General features: G+C 27.3%; 2 protein-coding genes across 2 annotated transcripts; one reads left to right on the top strand and one right to left on the bottom strand.

Moving 5' to 3' along the window:
- Window positions 1-6,710: 6,710 nt before the first annotated feature.
- Window positions 6,711-9,886, bottom strand: LOC130677144 (uncharacterized). The gene is made up of 6 exons (XM_057483777.1): window positions 8,535-9,886; window positions 8,151-8,465; window positions 7,892-8,043; window positions 7,613-7,808; window positions 7,320-7,520; window positions 6,711-7,242 (listed from the first exon to the last, which is right to left on the bottom strand). The coding sequence occupies exons 1-6, from the start codon at window positions 8,991-8,993 to the stop codon at window positions 6,934-6,936; spliced, it is 1,632 nt and encodes a 543-aa protein (XP_057339760.1). The 5' UTR covers window positions 8,994-9,886; the 3' UTR covers window positions 6,711-6,933.
- On the top strand, window positions 9,147-13,338 carry LOC130677779 (uncharacterized). Its single transcript, XM_057484636.1, has 3 exons — window positions 9,147-9,784; window positions 10,985-11,148; window positions 11,230-13,338. Exons 1-3 carry the CDS (start codon window positions 9,496-9,498, stop codon window positions 13,336-13,338), a joined length of 2,562 nt encoding a protein of 853 aa, XP_057340619.1. The 5' UTR covers window positions 9,147-9,495.
- Window positions 13,339-18,702: the final 5,364 nt, after the last annotated feature.

The raw sequence follows: 18,702 nt of genomic DNA, 5'->3' as shown, positions 1-18,702 counted from the left end.
GTGTTACAATGGTCACATATGAGTCATATATGGTCATATATTATACGTATATGGCCATACATGACCACATATGGTTCGTTTTTCCCGGTACACACACGCACACACACATACACACACACATAAAGACACGCAAACACCACGCTAAAAATAGTCAGAATAGTTTTCTAGGACCTCGAAACGTTGACATCCGAGACAAACTCGATTTCTGATAATCGGGGTGAAAACAACAACTTCCCAAGACTTTAGAAAAGCTATTTCAAACTCTAAGGTCCGTTATGAAGATGAAAAAATATCTTCGTCCTTTTACTTGCTACATACAGTAAAAAATTCCCTAATTTTCGAGAAAAATTTTTTATTTATATATTCAAGATCTTAAAATTGATGATTGATTTGCTGTGTAATCATCGGTTTATAAAATATCAATGATCTGAGACAAAAAATATCACAGCTAGAAATGGTTCTACAAAGCGCGAAACAAAGAATGAGACTCAACGATCCTAATACTAATCAATTGAGTGATTTTTTTTTAAACCCCGTTACAACGTTAAAAACGTAAAAATGTAGACAATTTTTATCTCACTATTGTTTTCCAATCAGCCACGCCTCTCGAGCGAAAGCAGCGCCACTTTGACGTCATAGTCTATGTCGGTAAAAGTTTCAGCTTAGACTTAATAAATATTATCTAAAAACATTTTTAATCAATAAACAAAGGCATTTAGGGCAAATGTTTTTTTTTAAATATTATCTCTGATATTTTTTTTACAATATCAGCCATTTATATATTGTTTTTTAATTTATTTAATCGGTTTAAAATATAATTTTAAGTAAGGGAAATTTTTTTTTTTAGTTTTTTGTCAATAACAAGAATCGCAACTCACCGATTTTTGTACATTTTTTTTTTTTTAATTTCTTTTTATTTTTAGAAATTTTTGAAAAAAAAAATTTCACATGGCATCGAGTTTTAGGTAGCCTAGGAGTAAAATGACTGGTCTCGTAGTTCGGTGCTCGAATCAACACGTCAACCTTTCGGAGAGAGAATACATTTTTGACTGAGAATAATTCAAGTCTTTATTGAAGAAGCACACTTTTGGAGCAAGGAATATTTTTTTCTTGGCCCAAGCAACTTTTATTTTCACTCAAGCAATTTATTTTTCGGAGCGAGAGAATTAATTTCTTGCGCTGTTATGTCCTGATTTTATTAATTAATAATAATTAATTATTGGAAATGCTCACGTTGGCTTCAAGTGGGAGGCACTGGACAAACAGGGTAATTTTCCTAGAGAATAACCTCTAGGTTTTATTTTTATTGTGAGAAATCAAACGATAAACCCCGTGGGGGCCTCTCTGTGTATTCGATGCAGAATTTGGATGCAATATATTAAAGAATTTGGTAACTTCACCTACCTTTTGTTGTTCACTGCTTACTTGTAAGTTGGTCTTTGTAGCCTTTGGACTGCAAACTCCTGGGTACGGCTTCTGTTGGTCCCTGGTCGAAAAATGAATTGGCTCAGGAAGAAGGGATGCGGTTCTTAATATTAGAAATAATCTAATATGCAGGTTTCCCAATGATCGATGTTTATTGAAATATTTCCCTATGGGTTCGCCGTACTCAGTTCACAAGATGTTAAATTGTTCTTAACACTAAGGTTCTTTTCTTTCACTTGAATCTCTAAAGATTGCAGTTAACTATTAAACTTAAACTGATTGATTTACACTTGGAATTTGTTGAGTCTTTAGCTCATATGAGTTCGGTATGAATCCCCGACTCCAGCAATTCACTCGGACGAGAATCGCTGTTTATACACTTAACAATTATTATAAAAATCACCCACGCCTCCTCGTGTTTACGCGAGCGGTACTTCCCGTGTGGTGATTTTTGGAAAAAAAAATTTAATTTAAAAAGAGACAATTTTGAATAGAACTTTAACGGTAACAAGCAACTTGCCACGCCTCCTCGAGTGCAATATTGAGACGATCTTCCCGGGGGATTTTATAGTATACTTGACTGTTTAGATTTTATTAATGAAATCGAAACTAATCGGTTGTAAAGAACTAGAAAATAGAAAAAAGAGGGTTGCCTAAACGTAACACGGTTTAGAACTCACGCGGGCCAGCACGGAAGATACATTAACTTCTCAAGCGTCATAGGCTGCCGCACCTCGGTGTTCGTTGTTTTTATCACCTCGGTTCGCGGTTCTGGAGGGAATCATTTAGAATATATAATTGGATGAATTGAGAATACAGTCAAGTGTAATTCCCTGATTGGAGGAATCGTTGACGACGTGCAACGAGGTGTTGGCCGAAGTTGCTATCCCTAAAATTGTTAACGCTGCACTTTGCAGCGAGCGCGGCAAAGAGGCCCCTTTAAATATACGGCAAGCCGGATATAACAGCGCCAAAAGATTTTTTCTTGGCCCAAGGGTTTTTTTTCAATCAAGACATTCATTTTTGGGAGCAAGAAAATTTTTTCCTTGGAGCAAGAAAAAATTTCTTGGCCGAAGTAAACTTGTTTCCATTCAAAACTTTGATTTATTGGAATGAGAAATTTTTTTTCCTGGGGCAAGAAAAAGTTTCTTGGCCGAAGTTAAAAGTTTTTCCGTTCAAAACGTTGACTTTTGGCGAGAGATGAATCATTTTCATTAGCCAAGAATTTCTTCTCTTGAACCAAGAAATTTTCAATTTCGCTTCAAAAATAAATTTTTTTGGAGCAAGAGAATTTACTGTCTTGAACCAAAAAAAAGTTTTAAAATCAAGTGTGTTATTCTTATTGAATCAAGAAAGAAAATTCGGAAGACAATATTTTCAACTTAAATAGATTATTTTTCAATTATATTCTAATATTCGTTAAATTCGGTGCTTAAGCTTTCTTTGGAACAATTGATGACACAAATGAATTTTCGCTACACCAGTTGTTGCGTAATCACAACTACATTCAAATTTGAATGTAGTTGCACTTCCGGCAAATAGAGGCAGCACCTACTGGGGCCTAGTGTCTAGCAATTAAAACTTGACTTGCGCAGTGCGACGCATGCGCGTAAGCTTTTTCCTGCCTCATGTCGAGAACACCGACGCCATTATCTTGTGTTCATATAATTTCAAGTGACACCACGGGTTTTTTATAATCAATTAATTTTGCACTCATCTCGAGTAAATAAATAAAAGTAATTAATTAATTACATTAAGGGTTCATAACTTTCTATATAAATATAATTATTTTTATAATTGCAAGCACCAGAGCTCAGAAAATAAATAATAAAAACATCAAGCATTCCAGTGATCTACAACCTGTTCCTGAGGAGGTTAATTCGACGGAAAATCGTACAGGTGCTTAACTCCTATTTTATAAATTAATTCAAGTGCTTATCAAAATAAAAGACTCAGTTTTATTATTTATTTGATTATCATTATGCTCAATTTCTTAATTAAATTAAAAGTTATTTTTCGCTCAGTCGCCTCTGCAATCATGCAACCACGTGTTCAACAAATAAATTAGAATCAGTGTAATTAATTATGAGCTCATTAAATTCAATTCAATTAAGTGATCATTATTATTAAAACTCAATAACTAGATTAGTTATGCATTCAGTGCTATTAAAAATAGTAATCAATGTGTTCAATAATTAACTTCGCTCAGTAACCTCTGATTTCATGTTACTTTTCATTCTGACATTTTTGCGATCTACTCAGTCTTCAATTAAACTCAACTTAATTCTTTTAAATTGTTTATTTACTCGAGCTCAATTTAATAATTTGTATTCAATCATTTACGTATTCATGAGCTTAGACATTTAACAGCATTAATAAATTAAATCAACGATTTAATTTGTAACCCAGTGACATTTTGTGCTATGACAAATAAAAATATTGTTATATTTTTAAATATGCGTATTTTTCCAACATCCTAACCACCAACCAGTCCCGGCATGCATTTATATTATTATTATTACAACACCAGTAAAATTGTTTATTAAATCGTAAGTGCAAAAAATTATCAAATAAAGACGAAGAGTGTATTAATCGTGATCGCATAAAGGATTTAATTCACTAACAAACCGATTTTTCACTCAAAAATAGTATAAGACTTCATCCATCCTTTACTCTAAGTTAACTTCGTCATAGAAGCAGGGAAGACACCGGAGCAACAGGAGAGATTCAAGCTTCTAAACGAGGAAGATCTATTGAAGGTTTGGAAGTGAAATACTATCTTATCCTACTAACTTAATAAACTCCTTAATAATTAGTACAAGTCTCTTCGAAGGCTTACGGAACGCTTTTTCGAAAACAAACCCACATGAATAATTAAACGAAAGGATATTCAGTTTTCTTTCCGTGATTTTCGATATCGTTAGTCCGGACTTCTATACGATCGACCACATTTTATCGCTACGGAAGAAATATCAATCTACTCTACTTAGAATCAATCGCCGATCACAATATAAGAAAAGTGGCACAAAGAAAAAATTGGGTTAGACACGTTATTATTGAATTTCAATATGATTATCTTTAATCAATTTTGTCTGAATCACGGCCATTCAATAATCACTAAGAAATTTAAAAAACTTTTTTGCTCTCTTAATTTCGTTATTAGATACAGATCAATATTTTCTTCACAAATCATTTATCTAATACACCAATATATCACCTTTTTGACTCAACAATGTTAAGGTAAATCTAACAAAAAGTCTACTCGGTATAATTACTTTTCACAAACAGAATATTCATTAGGAAAGTCATAATTATTTACCATTATTCTATAGTGCTTGAAAAAATCTTCAGGATCTGCAGTTTTAATCATACTTTTGGATGCAACTGATATCATTGATGCAATGATGAAAATTGTCGTAAAACAAAAAAGTTGACGAGAATTAAACATCGTTGCTTGCACAATGTTGTAAAATAACTACAATGTTGATTTGTATCCCCGGTAATATTTTTTATTGAGTAAACCTCAATTTATTCAATCAAGAAATTTAGTACAACGCCTTCTCTATTAACACTGTTTTATTTTTTTACTATTATTTATCTTTCATTGTAATTGTGTCAAAGTCAATAGGTACTAATGATGACTACGTAAGTTTATGAATCGACCAAAGCGTATTGCGTAGAATTTAACGACATTCAACAAATGCCTAGGAAAAGAGAAAAGCAATCGATTGATTTTTGCTCACCCACTAGAATAGTTTGTTTTCATAAAAGTCTAATACCTAGATATCGTCAATGTTGACAGCAAGCCAAGCCTTGGCTCGGAAAAATACGCTAGCTAAAAAATAGCACTCATAATTATCTCAGTCTAATTTTTAGTATGAAAGCAATTCGTAATTATTGGTACAAATAAAATAGTTTTAAAAAACCGTAGACTGTTTTAAAATGCAGAGATCTGAAAATGTAGATATTTTACTGACTGAAAAAGTGTTTTAACAGAGAATTACCGAAAAAAAAATGTAGAAAAATTTTTTTCCCAATAAATAAATATTTATAATACGCAAAGTGATTATTATTGTGTGAAATCGCGATAATTCTAGAAATTTTTTACCTTACATAGGTTGACATCAGAACCTTTTTTGTAGGAAATTAACTTTCCTGCAATTAAAAGTATTTATGAAATATTTTTCATCCTTATAAAAAAATGTTATGGATAGCGACTTTCACATTGAAACTGCAATTTTCTATTGCTACTGCAAAATAACTAGAAAACAATGCGGAATTCGGATAAACCTTATTCCAACTAATTTGTAGGAAATAAAATTGTCTATAAAAAAGATCCTACGATATTTTGTGATAAGTCTAATAGTTTTGCTGGAAAAGTAAAAAGATCTGGAAATTTATTATAGATTTGACTTCACTGCAAATCCATGTGTTTTGTTTTAAGACACTTTAAGCGTTTAAATACTTGTAGTCACTTACTAAACACTTTTTAGTGTTTAAAGTGTAGTAAACACTTTAAACGTTTAATTCTAACACACATAAAGTGTTTTAGATAATAAGGCACTTAAAGTGTTTAGGCATCAATACACACTTTAAGTGCTTAGTGTCATTAATTAATTATATAAATATTTTTAAAATAAAAATAGTTCTATGGATTACGATAATAAACAATAGTAATTTAGATTTAAATACCAATGATAACACTTAATATTATAATTATTACAACCAAAATTACAACAATAAAATAAATAAAGTTTGCAAAAAGTAAAATTATTATTTTTTTATACTTTTAATCAGTGTTTTATTTTAGATCTTGACTTTTTACTAAACATTGTGATAATACTGTAGTCAACGATTGTTTATTAACAATTAATTTATAAAGATAAAATCGAAGACTACAATGATGACAATATTTTATAAAAAATAAGGACCTGATATAAAGTGTTGGTTAAAAGTATACAAATAAGTCACTTCGCTGACTTCATTTCTTTTTTTCAATAATTATTTTTCCATTGAAATACAATAAATGAATATTTTATAATAATATTTGCAATATTGAAAGTAATAGTTGCCTTTGAATAAAAGTCGTTATTGATTGTTGTCATAGCCTGGAACTATATTTTTATTATCAGGAGCTCCTTGTAGATTCAGATAATTATTGCATCAAACATTCAGCATAAAAGTAGAAATGGAATTTAGTATAAATTAAAAATATAAATGTATTTTATCTAAAAAAAAAAAAAAGATCACATAAACGTTTACACTTCGAAAAAATTAGAAACTATTGAAGTAACTTTTAAATAACTGGTTATTTATTGAGTTATTAACAAATTCCAAAGTATGATTTACTGTTGGAGTTAAGTATTAACAAGTAATTAAATTACATTAAATATCAAAAAAGTTTAAGCTACTATACAAGAAGTTACATGTTGAACATTTAAATGAAAAGATCTTTTGAAATCAAAGAATATGATAAAAATTGAAAATTTTCGGTTCTTTATATCGCAATTAAACAAAAGCTTCATCTCGCATCCTGATGAATTTATAGACGACATTATTTTTTATAGATGTTCCAAGAACTTGATTATCGATGTATTGTAAAACATTTAAATACGGCTTAGGAAATTTAGTGTCCCATACGTAATAAGCTGCTAACAAACAAGCTACGACTTTTGATGTTTTTGGACTTTCAATCGTAACTATGATGTTGTTATCAGCAACAATAAATGCACTATTGATTTTGTTATTTTCAGTATATATTACAGCACGAGGAGATTCACCCTCTTCTGCCATTAAACTATCGGTACTCGAACGTGCCTAATTTGAAGAGAATTATTAAGTTATAATAAAAATCGTTGTTAATTTTTTAACGTAATGAATTGATTTGATCATACCTCTTGAAAAGTTAACAATGGCTTCGCTTGATTTTTGAGTTTCTTCGTTAATCTGTCATATAATTTTAAAAGCACTGTTCTTTCAAAATCAGTGTTTTCTTCATCTCTAAAAAATATCTTCAATTTTGTAAACATTTCACTAATTTCTTGTTCTATTACTTGAGCAGTTGTATTTTTTAATTGATAAAAATCATTTAGAATCTGAAAATATACAGTATAGTCGTTATTGATGATTTGGAAAATACAAAATTACAAAATTCAAAATAAAAATAAAAGTTAAAAAATATACGTACAGACCCACAATCTTTTAAATGTGGATATTTTTCAACAATATTAAAAATAGATTTAGCTTCAGTTTGAATCCAAAGCCGTCGTGCATTATAGGTTAGTTTCAAGAGTCTTCTAACATGAGGTGTATTTCCTTCTTTTCCTTGTTTTTTTTCGAGCTCCACTAATGCTCTGTTTATGTCCAACTTTGGAGATTCGGATCTATAAATTTATATTTGATTACTATTCTGGATAGCCTTTATTAATTAATTGATATTTATATAAATTTAAATAAATAAATTTACGTTTCACTACTAGTTGTTAACGCTGAAAAAGAAGTAGCTGGTTTAATAATCTCTCCATGAGCGTCTCTTTTTAGCGCAACCTGAGTTTCTTGTTTTTTTAGTAAACATCTATGATTTCTTATCCATGTACTGAGTTGTAATCTCACAATGCTCTGAAAAACAGAACAAAATGTTTTCATTTTGGGCTCATTCTTACACAAAAAACTTTTATTTTCTTAATATAGATGAATATATCAGTAAATAAAAATCAAAAACTTACATTTTCCGATGAGCCACCTTTTAACAACGGGTAAACTTTAATTATCGCATCGGCAAAGTTTTGGTAATCTTTCTTAGACGGACGCCCTGATGTCTTCTGCCATAAATATGATCCCCAATAGTGCATAAGCTTGGCTTGTATTTTTAGCACCCCGTGTTCGTTTAACTTATTTTGTAAATCATAGGTTAAAGATGGTAAACTAGCTGACGCTATAATTGGGCCAGGTACCACCTCAAGCTCTGATTTGAGCAAAGTATGAGGTTCTCTTGACGGCGAACCACTATTTGAGCATTGTTGGAATCTGTCACATGAAGACTGAAAAAAAAATTTAGGTTACTCGAATAATTGTTGTAAAGTACATTGTTAAAAATTTATTTTACTTACCTTGCTATTGTCTTCATTTGATAAGCAATCAATAGATTCACTACTAATAACAACACTTTCAACTGGCGTTACAAGTTCACTAGCAATAAGTTCAGTGTTTGATAAAATATCAGGTTGTACTATTCCAGGTTCAGTGTACAGTACTTGAATTGAAGAATTGTCATGGTCCACAGCAGGCGCAATATATGTCGAGTTGTGTGATGGCAAGAAAAGAATGGTTAATTTCTCTTTATCTTCTATTATATCGTCCTCTTCAACATCACACCAAATGCCACTATCTAAATCTTTTTTTTGGATAATTATTATCTTTGTTGATAAAAAAGGCTTCAATAGTACATCACGCTGACAAATCTCATTGATTTTTGTTTTGATGATTTCAAAATCAGTTATACCAGGTACAGATACAAATTTTATGCATTTGTTCCGTCCTTCGACGGCACAAAAAATTTTTTTTTCCATACTAGATTAATTACTGTATGATGAAATTTCTACAATTACTATAATTGTAAATTTAATATCAATTAGAAGTTCACACTATCATTCAATTTTAATAACCTCAATAAATAAATATGATTAGACGCGTAAATGGACAATAGAAGAAAGAAATGAAAATCAACTGGTGTATATACTTGTTTTACTAAGAGAGTTGAGTGTATGCGACAACACTAATACTTGCACGAGTCTATGGGACTATCTCATGTAACAGTATACATGGATTCTAGAGAGCCGAGTAAACGTACGTATAGTCGGTCTACCACAAGAATGCCACCTTACTACCATTCTTTCGTTAGGACTAGAATATATTAACACATGCGTAATGTAGTACGAGTACATGACATATTTGAGACCAAAAAATAATATTGTCACAAAAATCAGATTTTTATAAAAGTTAAAATAATATAAAATAAAATTAAAATTATAAGTGAAATTAAAATTAAAATAAAAAAAAAATTTTAATAATATGAATAATATAGATCGTAGCCGTATATTTTCATGCACAATGTGTTTTGTTGTCTGTAATTCACCGGACACATTAATGTGTCATATTGTACGTAATCACCAGTATGATCCACTATTCAAAGTGATATGTACACAAGCAGGATGCGGAGCAACTTATAAAAAATGGAAATCTTTTCGTCAACATATTTTCAGGAAACACTCAGTTTCGTCTCAGAGGTTAAATGATATCAACAACCAAGCTGAAGAAAGATTAGCTGATGAAGAGTTTCTTGATACGGAACAAAACGATGGTAATTGTAAATATACACAAATATATATTATAAAAAAACTCAATTAAGCATTTTTTTAAATAGTGTCTTACAAAACTTAAGTATCAATAAAAAAAATTTCAATTATTTTTTTACCAAATGCATATGAGAAAATATATTAAATGATAGAAATGAATTTTTATTATTATTTCAACTATAAAGAACTATTCTTTTTTTTTATTTTTGTGTTGGTGAAAAATATTTTTTTTTAAACTTTGATCTCAATTAAATAAAAAAAAATGGGTGCGTGTACTTATGTACGCACGTGAGAAGTTATACTTCTTTGGCATAATTAAAAAATAGTTAAAGAATTTTTATTTAATTTGTTTATTTATTATAAAAATGTTTATAATTATCTAAATTTAATATCTAATAATTCATAATAAATATATATATATATATATAATTGAATTTAGAGAAAAATAAATTTGGATGACATAATTTGTTCTAAATATCATAAGATTCTTAATTTAAAATATTTATTATTGATTAATTAGTTTTTTTAAAAAAAGGTAATAAATTTAATAATGAATTCAAAAATTGAATCGAAATTTATTCATTTTTCAAATATTTATAATTTTCTCACTTTAATATTCACTTTTTATTTTTATCAAAAAATTATCATTTCATTTGTTCATTTATTTTTATAAATATTTATTATTTATTCAATTTAATAATTAATAATAAATATTAAAAATTAATATTATAATTTGATGTTCGATTTTATTTCTTATCACAAATTTGTTATTAAATGCTTTATTAAATTTATTTCTTTATTTTGTAAGCATTAAATAACCAGTAATAAATATTTAACACTAAAAATTTAATAATATTTAGTACTAAGTATATTCAATAATAATATTTTAATTTATATCAATAAATAATACATACGGATGGTTATAACCTCAATTGGAAACATGTGGATAAATGTTATTCAACTTGTGACTTTTGGGTTATAGTGATGCGCGCGCATCTTCAAATTTTACTCTCATTATTTTGTCATAACGCGCCTAAATAAGTATAACTTCAAAAAATATCTACTTCTGAACTGTAAGATTATCTAATTTAAAAAATAATCTTTAATTGTCATCATATTTTTATTTAACATTGTCATAAATATTAAGTCAATTTATGCATATACTAATTAGTTGTAAATTTTGTATTGTACATTTTTATCATTAGAAAATATAGATGAAGCAACTGAATCTGTAATAAAGCGTCTTCAGTGGCATGCAGGAAAATTCATAATAAATATTCGTGAAAATTGCCGGATATCCCAAACTGCAATAACACACATAATTGATGGCTTGACAAATTTATTGGAGCTTTATTCGTTGGTTATACTTGTAAGTACGCTGATTCGATTGAACTATTTTGTTCGATTCATCATATGTTCATTTTAAAATACTATTTCTTATTGTTTACAGAAAGAATGTCACCAGAAAAAAGACGGTGATACTCAGAAACTTAATTTTGAAGATATAAAAAATGTATTAGTTCAAGAATATCCTCCTACGATTATTTTCTCCTCAATTAAAACTAAAACTGAGTTAGATAAGTTTCTAATTAATGAGCTAAATATGGTGCCAGCAAAAAAAACACTTATTGCGACAAAATTAGTTTGGAAAAAAAAAAAACGATACGTTCAACAAAATTCTCAATTGTGTGAAGTTCAACACAATGCGTACGTCGTTCCGTTTAATGAAAACTTGATAAACCTTATGATGAATGATGACGTTAGAGATTGTGTTGATAATCCTTTAGTTTATAAAGAAAGGATTTTTCGAACGATACTTGATGGTGAATATTATAAAGAAAATTCGTTTTTCAAAGAAAATACAAACGCTTTAGCTATAGTTTTATACATGGACGAGTTAGGAGTTGCCAATCCATTAGCTTCTAGTTCTAAAACCCAAAAGTTAACAATGTTCTATTGGACTCTTGCTAACATTAAACCAAATTTGCGTTCATCACAAAATGCGATCCAATTACTAGCTATTGTCAAAAGTTGTTATTTAAAACAGCCAGGTGCTTTGAATAAAGTCTTAAAGCCTTTTATCGATGATATTAAAAATTTACAAACCCAAGGAATTAACATCACCATTAATGGTGTCCCTAAAAATTATAAAGGTTCACTATTATTTTTTTCGGGTGATACTCCTGCTTCTGCTTTAATGGGTGGTTTTAAAGAATCTGTATCAGCACACCGCCCATGTCGAACTTGCATGTTTACAAAAGATGAAATCAAACAATATGTTAAAGAGACTGATTTTCTTTTACGAAACAAAGATACACATCAAGAACATTTGGAAGCAATCAACGATAATACAACTCAAGCTACAAAAAAATTTTGGCAATTATTTTATGGAATTAATACTGTAAGTCCGTTAGCAGATATTCCATTTTTTGATGTGACTATGTGTTTACCACAAGACTGTATGCACGTTTTAAACGAAGGAGTTACTGAACTTGTATGTCGATTATTTTTGAATTATTGTATTACAGAGAAAAAATTATTTACTATAAAACAGTTCAATGAACAATTAACTGCATTTGACTTCGGACACTTTAGCCGAGACAAACCTGCAATAATCCAAAATAAAGACCTTGCTGATGAAAAAAAATTACGACAAAGTGCAGCACAAATGTTTGTTTTAGCACATACTCTACCATTTTTAATTGGTCAATGGATTTATGATAGCGATGACGAAGGTGTTACTGAAAGGCTTGATTGTTTAATTTTATTACTGCAGATAATGAACTTGTGTCTGGCATATGAAATACACGATGACTCCATTGATACTCTAAGTCGTATGATTGAAACGTTTAAATTAAAATTTAATTTATTGTTCCCTGATAAATTTATTCCCAAGATTCACTTTTTAGAGCATATTCCAAGATATATAAAACTGTTTGGCCCAGCACGACAGCAATGGTGCTTTCGATTTGAATCTGCACATGCCTACTTTAAAGCTCTTGTAGCAATTGTGCGAAATTTTAAAAATATGCCTGATACAATGTGTTATCGTTATCAATCACGTATGTGTTCTAGACTTTTTGTTAATCCTGGTCAATCATCGAAAACTTTTTTATACGAAGGTGATAACATAACGCCTGGACCGAGTGTACTTTTAGCCAATCTACCATATGATAAATTATTTGATGACTTACTTAATGTTATCGAGAGAAACGTGTGTTCTGTAATGAGATCACCAAAAGTGACTATTCATATTACCACTTATAGCCATGGAAGTGTAATTTTACTTGAATGTAACGAAGATATAATGCCTATATTTGCGGAAATTGATGATATCTGTATACTAAATTGTAAAATTTTATTTGTAATCAAACGGCTTGCAACAATTTGCTATAACCCTCAAGTAAACAGTTATCAATACCAAAAACTACTTAACCAACAACAAGAAATTATAGATGTTGACGATTTAATATTTCCTCACTCTCTATCATCGTTTAAAATGGAAAATCTAACATTTATTTCATTAATAAATTATAACCGTTTAGAATTCATTGGATGATATGAACCGTTTTCAATCATTTGTAAAATTTTATTTTCAATAAAAAAAATACGTTTTGATACATACATATATCGTGATGCATCAATATATTTGAAAATTATTACACATTTATACTTTGAAATTGTTATTTGTGTCATTTGTCGACTGACAAAATTGATAGAATTTTTTTAAACTGTTTGAGAAATTTAAGCGTTTTATAATATACACGTTTTATAGATTAAACGTGTTTTCTGAAGAAGTGTTTAATTCTGGAATATCTGTTTAATTTTAAACACTCGATGTTTTTTTAAACGTTTAATGTAACAGTAAGCGCTTTATAATAAAACACATAGAAGTGTTTTTTTCTTTAAACGGAGAAAACGTTTTCGGACTAAACACTTAAGTGTGTTACGCGAACCTTTAAAACACTTGTAATGATTTATGCGATTGTTTAAACGTTTATACCGTTTTACTTCTAAGCGCTTAAGTTGCAGAAAACACTAATGTGTTTTATTTTAACACACTGAGTTAAACACTTGGATTTGCAGTGTTGATGAGCAAATTTTATTGTAGAGAAATTAATATTAAAAATTAATAATTTAAATAAATATTTAATTTTCATTATTATTTAATATTTAATTATTTATAGAAAATATTAAATTTAGAGAATAATCAATGTATATTATATATGTACTTTATACAAAATATTATTAGATTATTAATTTTAGATATTTATTATTTTAATTTAATGTTCGATTGTAATTTTTATCACAAATTTTGTGTTAAATTTATTGATTTATTTTTTTAATATTTATTTATTTATTTATTTTTTCTTAATTGTACAACGTTACGTTTTTTACAGGTTATATCTTACGTATATTTGAATATATTTTTATAGTTTTTATATTTATTTTTTAAATATTGAATAATCAATAATAAATATTTTAAATTAATAATTTAATAACATTTAGTAGAAAGTAGATTAAATAATAATATAATAATTTATATCGATAAATAATACATACGGATACTTAACCTCAAATATATTGGAACACTTGAAAAAGTATATAAGCACAATTTTCTTCACTACCCGGGAAAAAATGTTTTTATAAAATTTTGTAAAATTTTATAAAATTTTATACTGAAAATGGCCTGGTAAAATTTTATCAAATTTTATCAAATTTTATGAAGTTTTATAAAAATTTATAAAATTTTATAAAACTTTGTAAAATTTCATAAAATTTTACCAGGCCATTTTCAGTATAAAGTTTTATAAAATTTTGTAAAATTTTATAAAATTTTATAAAGTTTTATAAAATGATTTTTTTTTTCCGGGACGGGTCACCCATCCAATTAATGGCCACCCTCGATGCTGCTTATCTTTTGTTATTGAAGAATCGTAGTCTGCTCCGCTCGTCTATTGGTCACTTGTAGCTAAGAAATATTCATGGCTGTATTTATGATTACTCATGAATACTTATCAGCCATATTTCATAGTTTAATTTATAATTATATATAAAAAAAAGATTTGAACAATTCAACTATCGACTGTTTAATGGACATAAAATTTTAAAATTAATTAAATTTATTGATTTTTATTTTTGAATTAATGGCGAAACCTTCGAACTTTTTCTTGAGTAACGACGATTTAATTTGAATTGCTAGTTGACAAAATAAAAATTTAAAAACATTAAATTCAAAATTATCACATTATGTAATATATATATAAATATGTAAGAGAAAGGGGTGGCGGGGGTAGGCAAAACGAGGTACTTCTAAAATTTTATAAAAAAAAATTTTTTTTTTTTAAATCTATTATAACCATCCCAAAATTACTTTTGTAAATATAATTGAGCATTATTTCGAATTTTTTTCGTTAAACTTTTTCAAGAATCTAGTGCCGGTCGAAAAATGTTAAAGACTCTTGTATTATGATAAAAACTATTAAAAACTTTTTTATCTTCCTTTGCATCCAATAATTGTGTAAAATATAATTTTTCTTAATGTCAATAACTTACAAAAAATTTTAATAAAATCAAACTTATTCAATATTCAGAATTTTTTTTTTTTTTACATTTTTCTAGGGGTACCCTGCATATATTTAGGTAATCAATTATATTTTTTATAATATAATTTTCATATTTGTTTATCACCATATTTTGCCCGCAAAAATGGAATTTTTTTTCTTTTATGGCCATTGGAAATTTTATTTATTTACTTTGAATTTCTAACAATTTTTATAATAATTTGTAATAAACGTTATAAAATTGTGTGACATTTTATCAAATTTTACAAAATGCTACCCTACACTAGATGCAATAGTGGCATCAAGTTCTCTAAAGTTTTATGAAATATTATATAATTTTATAAAATTTCATACAATTATATAAAATTTTATCTAATTATTACTCCCCTTTTGAGATCTTACTTTATAAAATTGTATAAATTTGTATAAGATTTTATAAGATCGCATATAATTTTATGAAATCGTATACAACTTTATAAAATTTTATAAAATTTCATCTAAATATTACTTCTCTTCTAAGGACTTACTTCATAAAATTATATAAAATTGGATAAGATTGTATAAAATTTTATATAATTTTATGAAATCGTATACAACTTTATCATATTATACAAAATTTCATCTAAATATTACTTCTCTTCTAAGGACTTACTTTATAAAACTATATAAAATTGTATAAGATTGTATAAAATTTTATATAATTTTATGAAATCGTATAAAACTTTATAAAATTTCATACAATTATATCAAATTCTATTTAATTATTATTTCCCTCACTAAGATCTTACTTTATAAAATTTTATAAGATTGTATAAAAATTTATATAATTTTATGAAATCGTATAAAAGTTTATACAATTTCATAAAATCTTATAAAATTTCGTACAATTATATAAAATTTTATCTAATTATGACTTCCCTTTTAAGATCTTACCATATAAAATTTTATAAAATTTTATAAAATTCTATGAAATTTGATAAAATTATATAAAATTATATGAAATTCTATAAAATTTCACTGTACAGTCTTATAAAATTATATAAAATTTTATATAATTTTATACAATTGTGTTAAACTTTATAAAATTTTGTTATATTTTATACAATTTTATAAAATGTCATACAATTTTATAAAATTACATTTATTTATTACGTTCCTTACTCAGATCTTACTTTATAAAATTTTAGAAGATTTTATAAAATTTTTGAAGATTTTATAAAATTGTATAAAATATTATAAAATTGTATGAATTTTTATAAAATTTTGCTGTAAAATCTTATAAAATCTTACAAAATTTTATAAAAATGTATAAAATTTTATATTATTTTATAAAATTTTATAAAAACATTTTTTTCCGGGTAATATTTACAAATAAGTAGTAAATAATATTTATCAAAATGTTCAATTTAAATCACTATAGTGATTCAGTATACTGAATTAAATTATTAAGCACCTATACAATTCGCACTTTCAAAACACGTGTTGTGTATGTAGCAACTTCAACATTTAGTTTTCGTGTAAACCCTGTGCGCGCGCATCGTAAAGATGCGGATCATACATTAACATATATGATAGTACATTTAGTAATATATGGCCTAAGATTAAAATGAAAATAACTAGAAAACAATGCGGAATTCGAATGAACTTAACTTAAACTAATTTGTAGGAAATAAAATTGTCTATAAAAAAGATCCTATAACATTTTTTGATAAGTCTGATAGTTTTGCTGAAAAAGTAAAAAAATCTGAAAATGTATTATAGATTTGACTTCCAGCTCCGATAATTTTCGAATGGATGGATTAATCAAAAAACGATAAGAGACCTTTTTTGTAGAGCGTTAAATTCTCTACAACAATATGCTATGGACTTATTCATATGACATGCGAATGCCGAGCTAGAAAAATAAAAAAACAAAAAAATTTTTTCCCATGTTATTTAAATAGGAAATGGAGAATTACAAATAGGCACCTCTTAATATTAATATTAAGAGCTCAAATTTTAATAGAATTTTTTTTCATCATCTCAAACAATATTTTTACTGTAACTAAAGAAAAAAAATAGTCACTTTTTTCGGCCCACCCTAATGAACAGATATGATCATATCTAAGCATTTTTTACCGGGCTATTTTTTTCTATTCATCATATGTTCATTTTAAAATACTATATCTTATTAATTACAGAAAAAATGTCATCAGAAAAAATACGCTGATACCCAGAAACTTAACTTTGAAGATATAAAAAATGTATTAGTTCAAGAATATCTCTATCGTCGTTTAAAATGAAAAATCTAACATTTGTTTCATTAATAAATCATGATCGTTTAAAATTCATTGGATGATATGAACCGAGTTCAATCATTTGTAAAATTTTATTTTCAATACAAAAAAATACGTTTTGATACATCTATATCGTAATGTAAAAATATATTTGAAAATTATTACACTTTTACATTTTGAATTGTTATTTGTATCATTTGTCGATTGACAAAATTGATAGAATTTTTTTTAACTGTTTGAGAATTTTGAGCGTTTTATAATATTGTAGTGGTTGGTATCTTAAATAAATATCACTTATACACTACAATGATAGCACACTTATAATAGAAATAATAACACCACAATTAACAGCAGTAAAAGAAAGCAAGAGCAATATATAGTTTATTGAGATACAATGTTTGCTGTTTAACTGTCAATATAAGACTGACTGACTTTAATCGTGCATCTATAAAACAAGAGAAGAAGGCATTTGTTTTCTAGCTATTCAAATATTCAAAAGATCAGTTTCACATTCGTTACACTACCCCCTTCTCAATAAAATTATCGTCCCGATAAAATTTGTGTTGGAAGAATCGAACTTAATTGAAATTAAAACTATTTACAATCTTCGTTCGATTCCGCTATGGTCCCAACGCACCCTATCTATCACTCTACAGGAAAAAAACACCATAGCCCAAAAACAACCCTGTAGGCTAACGCAAAGATAATAAAAAAAAAAAAAATAGTCTATAGATTTTAAAATACTATTTCTTATCAATTACAGAAAGAATGTCATCAGAGAAAATACGCTGATACACAGAAACTTAACTTTGAAGATATAAAAAATGTATTAGTTCAAGAATATCTCTATCGTCGTTTAAAATTAAAAATCTAACATATATTTCAATAATAAATTATGATCGTTTAGAATTCATTGGATGATATGAACCGAGTTCAATCATTTGTAAAATTTTATTTTCAATACAAAAAAATACGTTTTGATACATCTATATCGTAATGTATAAATATATTTGAAAATTATTACACTTTTACATTTTGAATTGTTATTTGTATCATTCGTCGATTAACAAAATTGATAGAATT

This window comes from Microplitis mediator, chromosome 11, assembly GCF_029852145.1.
Source record: "Microplitis mediator isolate UGA2020A chromosome 11, iyMicMedi2.1, whole genome shotgun sequence".
Taxonomy (NCBI): Eukaryota; Metazoa; Arthropoda; class Insecta; order Hymenoptera; family Braconidae; genus Microplitis; species Microplitis mediator.
The sequence above is the reverse complement of the archived record's forward strand: the minus strand, read 5'-3'. Positions and strand labels throughout refer to the sequence as shown.